Source organism: Cucurbita pepo, chromosome 19 (assembly GCF_057944985.1).
Source record: "Cucurbita pepo subsp. pepo isolate OVF chromosome 19, ASM5794498v1, whole genome shotgun sequence".
NCBI classification, from domain to species: domain Eukaryota; kingdom Viridiplantae; phylum Streptophyta; class Magnoliopsida; order Cucurbitales; family Cucurbitaceae; genus Cucurbita; species Cucurbita pepo.
In genome coordinates, this window is record NC_141816.1 from 8,104,001 (window position 1) to 8,115,320 (window position 11,320).

The following is an 11,320-nucleotide window of genomic DNA, read 5'->3' on the forward strand; positions in this document are numbered from 1 at the left end:
CAGATACCGTGTTATGAAATGATGTGATTGTCTAGTTATATGTCCAGGATTTAGAATCCGAAATTGACCCATGATGGTTTTGACAACCCTCTCCTTGCTCTCTCTTTCTCGACACTTCCTCCGATAACCCTCTCTCGTTGTCAACTACCCTTCCATTGTTGGGATCTAGAAATTTTGTTCAGAGCTGAAATTTTCTTTAGATTTGAAATAGAGTCGTGGGATCTCTACCTTTTTAATATTGTCCATGACGATTATTGATGAAGAAAGAGATGTCGAGGGAAAAGATGGAGCTAGAGCGAGATCGAGAGGGTTTTTTTTGTTGGTGGGTTGCTAAGAAAGATGTAATTTATGGAAAGTTGACGATGAATTTTCACTGTTTGATTCGTTTTGGACAAGATGACGATGAATGTTGCTAAAGGGAAGATCGTAATCAGATGATTGAGATAAACACAAACCCGAGTTGAATAAGTCATTCTATATAGAGTACTTACATGTTCAATTTAAAAGGTTAAAACAGATACCGTGTTATGAAATGACGTGATTGTCTAGTCACATGTCCAGGATTCAAAATCCGAATCCGACCCACGATGGCCTCGACAACTCTCTCCTCGCCCTCTCTTCTTCGACGCTTCCTCTGACGACCCTCCATTGTCGGTATTCAGAAATTTTTATCCGAGTTGAAAATTTCTTTAGATCTGAAGTAGAGCTATGGGATATCAACCTTTTTTTCAACGAAAGAGATATCGAGGGAAAGGATGAAAACGGAGCGAGAGCGAGAGGGAAATATGGATCGAAAGCAAAAACGAGAAGAAACCCAAATTTTCTTAGGAAAGAATTTAAAATAATCTAGGAGTAATTATTATAAATAAATAAAAAAAATCAAACAATTTAGAAACATAAGAACTTAGAATCAAAGAACAAGATCAACTCTTGGAGCCATTTTTCCAAATAACAGCTTCAAGTCGTTCTCCAATGGCGTCAAATTAAGATCCAAGCACTTAACTCCCATACTCCCGGACCTGTTCAGCACCGGAATCTTCTCCACCGCCGGAACCACCGAAAACCCACCTCCGTTCGTCGTCGTCATCCGGTGGCGTCGCATATGCCCGCCGAGAGCCTGCCCGGTAGAGAACACCTGCCCGCACAGCCCACACTCGTGCATTTTCTTTGATTCCGCCGCATCCTTGGGCTCGTCAGCCGCCGTTCGTGGGCGTTTGTGGCTGGCACGGTGGCCGCCGAGAGCCTGAAACGAAGAGAAGAGGCGGTTGCAGGTTTTGCACTGGAAAACGGCGGCGTTTTGTCCGGGAATTTTGGAGTTGGATGTCTGAGAAAGAAGCATTAAAGATTTGGCGATGTCGGAGGCTTCAAATTCTTGTCGGATTCTCTTAGCCGCCATGTGAATAAGAGCTTGAAAGAATGAAGATTTTTAGAGCTCTGTTTTGAATTGGGAACTTAAAAATGGCGAATTTAAGATTTAATTCTTGTAAATTTATGCAAGTATTTAAAGGGTGAATTTCTGAGCTGGGTTTGGTTTGGTTTGACTAAAGAAAAGTCAAAGCTGTTCATGTTTTTTTTTTTTTTTTTAATTATTATTTTGGCTGCTGGAATTTGCTTGGAAAAGGTGGACTATGTCCTATATGATCATGTGATTGAAAAAGGACACTATTTTTTTAAAATTATTTGCTTTTTTTATTTATTTAAAATTAAGATTATAAATATATTTCCACCTTTATTTTCTAAATTATAAATCTAAATATATATAAAAACACTTTTTTTTAATTGGATTTTTAAGATTTAAAGATTTATATATGTTTATTAGCCGTTAGTCAAATCTAATATTGATGGTATATGTATGGTAGTTGGAGTGGGCGGCTCTCTTAGGATTCCCTCATTTAGGACTGGAAGAGAATCAAGTTGGTCCTTGTGAACAACTTGACACTTATCGTGATAATAAACATCTCGACGTGACCTTTCTCTTAAATTCTTAAAATTTTTGTTACTTTATCTCTGTGGGGGCAAAGAACCCATCGTTGTCTCGATTGTGTTATCGGAGACTCTGAAAAAGTTGGAATAGAAGAGCACTCATCTTGGGGTGAGCTTACTGGGACTCCAACCCTTTGTTCCGACCGTGGTAGCACACGTGTTGCCCAAGGCATAATAAGGGGCATGATGACTTGACGTCATCCTCACCTCCCTCCGACTTTCCAGCAGTCTGCTCATGGTTCCAACCTCAACGGTTGACCTTAAATGGAACTCACGACTCTAGACAAAAATTGTTTTTGAAAAGAGTTATTGTTTTGAAAACAATCCTTATCCAATAATTTAAAAAGATGACGTAATATGAATGAATGTGTGTAGAAATGAGTGAGTCAGTTATGGCGAGCTGAAAATGGCAACGGTTTAGTACAATCCATTTGACTTTCTGAATTTTCCTCAATTTGTTTAATTTTTTAATTTTTTAATTTTTTAAAGATTAATTATTCTAAGTGAATGAGTTTCAGAAGGCACTGCCAAATGATATTTTGGAATATATAAAATAATCAGAATTTTAATTCACACGTGAAGTATAATAAATATGTGATTATTTTTTATTTTAATAAAACTCCATCAATTATCTTATTTTTATTTTAATGAAGAAGGTGGAACCACCTTCTCAAGTGGGGTGATCTTTCAAAGCATGTGTTTATGTAAGAATCAACATTCAAATTTGTTGCAACAATTTCTTTCTACTTTTACCAAATCATCATTTGCAAATCTTAGTAATCTAAAATTTTAATATTCATATTAACGTATACAATTTACCGAAATCGAGGCGACTAACCCCAACTTACAACCGAGGAGTACTCGATCGTTTTCATGCTATGAAAACCACATGGTATAATGTAAGGAAAAAATAATTATCTGTGATGTCCGACATTGGTTGAGGAGGAGAACAAAAGACCTTTTATGAGGGTGTGGAAATCCTAACATACGTGTTTTAAAGCCTTGAGGGGAAGCCCGAAAGGGAAAGTCTAAAGAGGATAATATCTGCTAAGGGGTGGATCTGGAAAGGGAAAGTCTAAAGAGGACAATATCTACTAGGGGTGGATCTGGAAAGGGAAAGTCTAAAAAGGACAATATATGCTAGTGGTGGATCTGGAAAGGGAAAGTCTAAAAAGGAGGAAAGTCTAAAAAGGACAATATATGCTAGTGGTGGATCTGGAAGGGAAAGTCTAAGAAGGATAATATCGGCTAGGGGTGGATCTGGAAAAGGAAAGTCTAAAAAGGAGGAAAGTCTAAAAAGGACCATATATGCTAGTGGTGGATCTGGAAAGGGAAAGTCTAAAAAGGACAATATCTGCTAGTAGTGGATCTGAGTTGTTACAAATGGTATCAGAGCCAGACACCAGACGATGTGCCAGCCTTCTCGTTATTCCCTAAAGGGGGTAGACACGAGGCGGTGTGCCAGTAAGGACACTGGACTCCAAAGGAGGGTGAATTTGGTAGCGGTCCCACATCAATTGGATAAAGGAACGAGTGTCATCGAGAATGCTGGCCCCAAAGGGGGTGGATTATGATGTCCAATGTTAGTTCGGAAGTAGAATAAAAGACCCTTTATAAGGGTGTAGAAACCTACCACTAGCAATAGAAACCTTCCCCTAGCAGATTTAAAGCCTTAAGGAGAAGCCTAAAAGGGAAGTCCAAAGAGTACAATATCGGCTAACGGTGGATCTAGGTCGTTACATTATCCTTCCTAAACTATTAAAAGCTTAAGATAAAAATCGATACAATTTTGATTTTTCATATGCTTTCAATGAACTGTAAAATTATTAATGAGTTCACGAAATAGATGGCTATTGAAAGCAGGTCAAAATGTAGTCTCAAGAGGGCCCAAAACTGAAGCACCTGAGAAGGCTCAATCACTTCTAATCACTTTTGAGCTTTTGAATGTGGGTGGTGGCAATTGTTCAAGCATTGACTTGCATAAAGCTAGCTGATCAAAGATGGGAAGCATCCAAGAAACATATAAAAAATATTATATATTCATCTCAGCTGAGGAATTAGTTGATCCATCTTTGAAAAACACAATCAGTCTAAAACGATACACAGATACAATACAACTATTTGCCGAGGGAAGATACGACAATAAAATATACGTTTTAACTAATTACGTTAGAACGAAAGTAAAAATAGCTCAACGGTAATTGTCATACCCCTCAACTAAGAGGCCAAACCAGTTTCGAATCTTCCCATGCTCAACATAATCAACATAATAATTGAGTAGTCAATATGAACATAGTTTGTTATGTTATTGACATATTCTTAAGGCTACCATAGAACTCTTTGCATTCGAACACGAGCAAATAGTGGACTAGGAATATGTTAAATTCGAAGAGACTAATCAAACAATATAGCTTTCAATCAAGTTAGAAGAGCCTAATTTCATTAATCTTCCCTCTCCACCTAACAATCGGCTAGAATTCATAATGAACAGATAATGTGTGCATACTTTGGTTGAATGGTACCTATCAATCATCGCAAGAGATGAGCTGAAGGAGCCAAAATTTGACGATTGCTTTGTGCTCATACTTTGTGGCGGTGATAGGCATCAAGAACCAGCAAAAGTTGATATTTATTGTAGGGGAACCGATCCATAGAACGCTACTTCCGCTGGTCCAGTCATGTATACGTGGTTGTTTTGCTCATTCCACTCTATCTGTAATGGTCCTCCAGGTAGATCAACTGTGCAATTCTGCGTCGAGATATTTGAATCCAACGTTAGGAAATTTAAAGGGATGAGAGGATTGAAATTTGATGACCTTTTGTTTTTTCTGTCTATATAACCAAGTTGTGATGTGAGATTCCACGTTGGTTGGAGAGGGGAACAAAACACTTTTTATAAGGGTGTGGAAACCTCTCCCTAGCAAATGTATTTTTAAGCCTAGACGGGAAGCCCGAAAGGGAAACCCCAAAAAGACAATATCTGACTAGCGGTGGGCTTGGGAATATTACAAATGGTATCAGAGCTAGACACCAGGGGATATGCCAACAAGGAGGCTGAACCCCGAAGGGGTGTGGACACCAGGCGGTGTGCCAGCGAGGACGCTGAGCCCCAAAGAAGGTGGATTGGGGGGGTCCCATATCGATTGGAGAGAGAAACGAGTGCCAACAAGGACGCTGGGCCCCGAAGGGGATGGATTGTGAAATCGCACATCAGTTGGAGAGGGGAACAAAACACTCTTTATAAGGGTGTCGAAACCTCTCTCTAGCAGACGGTTTTAAAACCTTGAGGGGAAGTCTGGAAGGGAAAATCCGAAAATGACAATATCTACTAGCGGTGGGCTTGGACTGTTACGTGAGGTTTTTTTGGATGAAACTATATAATATTACTGCTGTTGTATTTGAAAGCTAAATATGGTCTGCTTACCCGCCCAGCACGACCCTCAAGCACTGCTGCAACAACGACTGCACAGGCTCCGGTTCCACAAGCAAGTGTCGCGCCTGTAGTGTCACAGAGAAGTATAGCCGGCAGGTTTTGTTATGTTCACTATTTGTATGCTTACAACGTTAATTTGTCTTAAATTATGTTGAATCCGAACCTGCCCCACGCTCCCAAACACGCATTTTAAGGTGTGATTTGGAGAAGACTTGCACAAATTCTGTCGTGGACATGAAGAAAAGCAGTATGAGCAGTGTAAAAAAGTGCATCTCAGTGAACATAAAAGTACATAGAAAGGGACGGGAAGACCGCTTAAGTGGTTAGAAAAAAAGAAACACATTTGCTTATATCTCAACCAGAAAAAGCTGAAAATCCAAACTTGTCAAGAAACCAACCTGTATTTGTTCGTGCTGGAAACATCTCATGATGCTCAAATTTTGGACCAATTGCAGCTAAATTTATGTCATCCACCTGCAGATTCTGTTCATGACCATGCTAGAATAAGCCCAAATAGTAAATGAACGGTAAAGTTGTACCCAACAAAACGACTATACTCAAGTCTACAAATTTGCATTACCCTCAGAACATAGTTTAAACTGCTGTAAGCAATTTTAGGTCAAAGGAAGAAAGAAAAAGATTTAAATGTCGAGGAAGCTTAGCCATCACCAGAGTTTTCCACATGGCTTAGTATTGTTTCTTCATTTAAATGTATTCCTTTGTTCACAAATGCTCTAACAGTTAACATTACAATGTGAAGACATCTCGATCCATCAACTACATTATGACAAATGCAATTTATGTACTCATGGATCCTGCAAAGTTCTCAAAAAAAATTCTTACTTAATGTTAGAGTGTAGCCTATCATATATAATCCACTGCACTATTAGGAACCACGGATCTCCATAATAGTATGATATTATCCACTTTGAGCATAAGCTCTCATGGTTTTGCTTTTCCCAAAAGGCCTCGTACAAATGGAGATGTATTCCTTACTTATAGGCTATGATCAACCCCTTAATTAGCCGATGTGGGACTCGACTCATCTCCCAACAATCCTCAACATACACCACATACACAAGATATAACTTGCTAGGTGATTACATTTAAGTAAGAGAATAGAAAAACAAAAAATGGGCAAGTCATAGTAATCCACCTTGGAAACTTTAAGAAACTTTAAAAGATTGAATGGAATGTCGCAAAATGTACTTCCATATAAATACCTGGTCAATTTTGTTGCCAAAAGTTACACAATGGGGGTTTCCCATACTGACACAGGTCACACTCCACGTTACTCCATCTACTTCTATGTCTGACTTTACAACAGATTCATCTGCATTTGGTGCCAATCGAGTAGGCACATCTGATGCTTTAAGAATTGGTTCACCCATGTCTACTTTTACCTGAATTTACATGTCCGTTAGGATCGACACTGAATCGTAAAAGCACAGATGCATTTCGCAATGAAAAAAATGGTGAAGATGCGCCTAACCTTCTAAATTAAAACAGAAGTTGATTGTAATTAGAACATTTTTCATCAAACAAGTAAAACAAACTATTCTTAAGCCAGATTAGCATATCCGAATGAAATGAACATAATCAAACTATACCTGTCCATCATCCTGAAGTTCTGGAATAATAAGACCAGCTCCAGTATGAACAGTGAAACTGCGAGAGTATGAACAGAAAACTGTGATCTCCATCAGAAATTCTAATACGAACATAAACATGAATATAAAATCTAAGCTATCATAATTTAATTAGTTGTATATCAACTTCAAAAGAAAATAGGTTTCAAAGCCCCGAATCAGGAATATAAGGCAAATGTTCATCTTTGAAATATTAATGCCGGAAACGTGTCTTGAAAGAACAATCCAACGTTGTAATTCAGCAAGATAAAACAATAGCAAAACCATACCTATGCCTTCCCTGTAAATTCTCAAGCTCCGCGATAAATCTGGCAAAGCATCTTACTCCATTACCACACATCTGTATGATATAAGCGGGAAAAAAGCTCAAACTCAGACGTAATTGATAGTGACACAACAATAACAGACAATTATTTCTGAAAACGCAACTACCTCCGGTTCACTACCATCGGAATTGAATATCCTCATGGTATAATCAGTACCATTAACGCCTGGCATAGCAAAGATAACTCCGTCAGCACCGATCCCAAAGTTCCGATCACATAACTTCACAGCTTGCTCCGGAGTGATCCTAGGCTCTGAGGAGTCCCTATTATCAACCTATTCAAGCTCACTTCCAATCAATATCAGATTAAGAACCAAATGCAGATTCATTAGCCGAGAGTGAATTCAACTATTTCCAATCGAACAAATTTGCCAATTAGTTTCTTATTAAAATTCCATATCGTTTTCCATGATTAACATCACTTGGAGGCAGATACCAAGTTCCGATTTCCGATTTCCAACAGATAAAATGGATAACAACATGCATCTACTGCCAATTTCAGGATAAAAACAAAAAAGCATGTCTAACAGTAAACTCAGAGAATCATTACCAAGATGAAGTCATTGCCAAGACCGTGGTACTTAACAAAGTGAAGGAAGCCACTCTCTCTCCGTTCCAGAAAAGACAACGACGACGCTTTCTCCGTAACATGAAGGCCAGCGGAAGTCACGGATACAGAGAGCCTTGGGCTTCTTCTCCGAGCAGAAATCTTTCCTATGGAATCCAGTTGAAGAGTGGAGCAAAAAGACGATCGGAGAGAAGGAATTGAGGCGAGAGAGCGTGGAGATGGAGAGGTAAGTGGAAGAGAAATGGAGGCGGCCATGGCCATGGCTGTAAAGCCGAAGCAAAGCAACAGACAAACCGGAGTGTTGTGCTGTGGCTGTGGTGGATGTGCAACGGGGAAAAGTAGTCGTCGTTGAGAATTCAGTTGGGCCGTACAAAACGGATAGGCCCAAAATTTAATAGACTCGATTTGGGCTTTAAAAATTGTCGGCCCAAATATTGGTAGCCTGCTAAACCGTTGGAGGTTAAGTTTTGCACTTCAAATTGGGTGTCCTTGAGTAAGCTCAAAGAGCTTTTGATGATGTCAAGAAGCCATATGAAATGGAGAGGATTCAAGATGCTCTCCACGTGTTCGTCGAAATGCTCGAGCGCCACATCGTTTTGTGGAATCCAATAGCCACCGAATTTAGTCAAAAGGGTCGCTATGACAATACAGCGTTAGTTTTATTAGACATACTTAGCAAAGTAATCTACTTCTTTCACTGTGCTATATCATCAGATACTCTGATTTATAATCAATTGAGATAGGAGAATTTTTGTACTTGTGCTGTTACGTTCTCAGGAGTAGGGGTGTACATTCAACCCGATAACCCAACAACCCGGACCAACCCAACCCGAACTATAAGGGTTGGGTTGGGTTGGATTAACATTTCGGGTAGGGTTGGGTCCATTGTTTCTGAACCCGAACTGAATTGGTTCGGTTTCGGGTTCATGGGTTGACCCGAGCCAAACAAAAATATATAAAATATATAAACGATCATTTGTATGATTTTGGCCTATTTAAAGACTTTAATATTAAGTTTAAAATCATGGTTTAATACAAAAATATTGTTTAAAACCTTTTGAGTGTTATGTTTATTTCAAACTTGGTTTCATGTTAAAATCGATTCATTAAATTAGTTATGAGAAGCTAATTTTGGAGAGAATCGTCTTGGGATCTAAGTGATCATGATAGATTTCAAGTTTGATCTAACAGTGATTCATCCTTCTAATCTGCTTTGGGTTTGAATCAATTCGTTAAGTTAACTTTATCTGTGAAAGTTGACAAGAATACTGCATGGCTAATTAATAAAATTTAGGTAATAAGAGTTTAGCCCTTTTAGATTATTTGTCTTATGGATTTTCTTAATATTTATAATAATTTTAAATAATTATCTTTTAAATTACAAAATTCGAACCATAGGAGAAAAATAATGGTAAAAAATTCAACGACTTTGGATTATGTGCCTCATATTTTGTGGGGACTTTTTAAAAATTTTAAATTTAATAAATTATTACGTCAATAAAGACAGTGACAAACGCAAGTGTAGAAGTTTGTGGGTCTAACATTTATATTTACATTCAATTTTTAAAAATTAAATATTTATCAAATTAGGTTTCGGTATCATATTCCTTTGATTTTTTAAAAATCAAAGTTCATTAGAAATATTATAAATTAGTTTTTTTAAATTAGATAAAGGTAGATAAAGTTATGATAATTTTAAAAGATTTTTTTTTTTTATTTTACTAAAAATTAATTTATATATATATATATATATATATATATAATTAATTAATTAATTAATTAAAAAAAAAGAAGTAAACTAAAACTATAATATTTTTTTATACGATATATAGAAAATGAATCAAGTGGGGATCCGTGATCCCACATGAAAAGAACGGCGGAGGATCGTCGGATCGGACTGTTGGCAGAGCTGGCAGTTTGAACGGCACCGCAAAATCCACGGTGAGGTCAATCGGGGTCGGGTCGAAAGGGGGGCCTAAACCCCTAAAGGGCTTTGTGGGACCCGATTCGGACCAATCCGGCCCCACATGTCACGTGGACTTTGAACAAGGACACGTAAGCGACAAACGCAATGTAAGATTTTGGTTCCCACCAATCTCTTCTAATCCGCTCCCCCACCAATCCTCACCCTCCTCCCACGTGGGCAGTGGTCCCCCACCTGGGCAACTTCAATCAAATCGTCTTTTTTTTTTTTTTAAGGTTAAAATGTAATTTTGTTCACATATTTTTATTTTATTTTTAGTACGTTGTTAAATTTTATAAATAAATAAAAAAGTTTATATATATATATATATATATATATATATATATATATATATATATATATATATAAATACTTTCCCTCAACTTTCTCATCTCACAACATTTTCTCACACATTTTCCCTTTCACTTTCTCTCATTTTCTCTCCATCCAAACAGCCTCCATGGAAGACGACCCCTCAGCTTCATACATCCACACGGTAATCTTTTTATTTTCTTTATTTTTTTTTCAATTGTTTCATTAAATTTGTGATGAGGGTCTATGATTGTTACGGTGTAGGTGCACCACCTGATCGAAATAAGCATTCTTTTCAACATGTCCAAGGAAGAGTGCATGGAAGCTCTCTCGAAACATGCAAATATCGAACCGGTCATCACTTCCACCGGTTCGTTCACGTGACATGCACGGACTTCAACTCTTTTAATTTTTTATTTTTTTTTTATTTTTTGAGGATTTTGTAAAATGTTGTGCAGTGTGGAGTGAACTGGAGAAGGAGAACAAGGAGTTCTTCGAAGCGTATGAGAAGAAACGACGTGACGGTACTACGAGGAAGTTGGAAGGGAACTCTTCGTCCGACATGTCGGGTTTCAACTTGCTGGGTTTGGGCGATACGACGCCGTTGGGTCGCTAGGTGACTAGACAGGTCGGCGGAGTAGCGTCGACGTACGACGTCGTTCTTATGGGATCGTAGGCAGATAGAACAGCGCGAGTGGCGACTTAGACGGGGGGATGAAGATATTTTAAGATACTAATATTTTGGCTGGTTGGCTGACACGTGGCTACACGTGACGTGGTTCTGCAACTTTTTAAGAATGTATTGGTGTCGCTTGCTGATTGGGACTTCGTGAGAGGTGACACGTGGCAGTTTATAATTTAATAAGTGGAATTTCTTTTTTGTTTTTTCTTCCTGTGTAATTTGTAATTAATATCAGATATTTTATAATTTAGTTTTAGGGAACCATCGTCGGCTCTAATTTGTTACATGTCGTCGTCACCATCATGATTTTAAAACACATATATTAAGGAGAAGTTTCTAGATTCTTATGAGGAATGTTTCGTTCCCCCTCTTCAACTGATGTAAGATCTGTCAATCTACCTCCTT

General features: G+C 38.1%; 3 protein-coding genes across 3 annotated transcripts; 1 reads left to right on the plus strand and 2 right to left on the minus strand.

Moving 5' to 3' along the window:
- Positions 1–315: 315 nt before the first annotated feature.
- Positions 316–1,562, minus strand: LOC111781498 (zinc finger protein ZAT11-like). Its single transcript, XM_023662130.2, has one exon. The coding sequence runs from the start codon at positions 1,394–1,396 to the stop codon at positions 911–913; it is 486 nt and encodes a 161-aa protein (XP_023517898.1). The 5' UTR covers positions 1,397–1,562; the 3' UTR covers positions 316–910.
- Positions 1,563–4,216: 2,654 nt separating this feature from the next.
- Positions 4,217–8,279, minus strand: LOC111781601 (diaminopimelate epimerase, chloroplastic). Its single transcript, XM_023662287.2, has 9 exons — positions 7,941–8,279; positions 7,498–7,665; positions 7,335–7,405; positions 7,027–7,084; positions 6,640–6,819; positions 5,815–5,899; positions 5,580–5,639; positions 5,408–5,481; positions 4,217–4,732 (listed from the first exon to the last, which is right to left on the minus strand). The coding sequence occupies exons 1-9, from the start codon at positions 8,217–8,219 to the stop codon at positions 4,613–4,615; spliced, it is 1,095 nt and encodes a 364-aa protein (XP_023518055.2). The 5' UTR covers positions 8,220–8,279; the 3' UTR covers positions 4,217–4,612.
- Positions 8,280–10,281: 2,002 nt separating this feature from the next.
- On the plus strand, positions 10,282–11,262 carry LOC111781985 (uncharacterized). Its single transcript, XM_023662739.2, has 3 exons — positions 10,282–10,417; positions 10,498–10,603; positions 10,692–11,262. Exons 1-3 carry the CDS (start codon positions 10,382–10,384, stop codon positions 10,847–10,849), a joined length of 300 nt encoding a protein of 99 aa, XP_023518507.2. The 5' UTR covers positions 10,282–10,381; the 3' UTR covers positions 10,850–11,262.
- Positions 11,263–11,320: the final 58 nt, after the last annotated feature.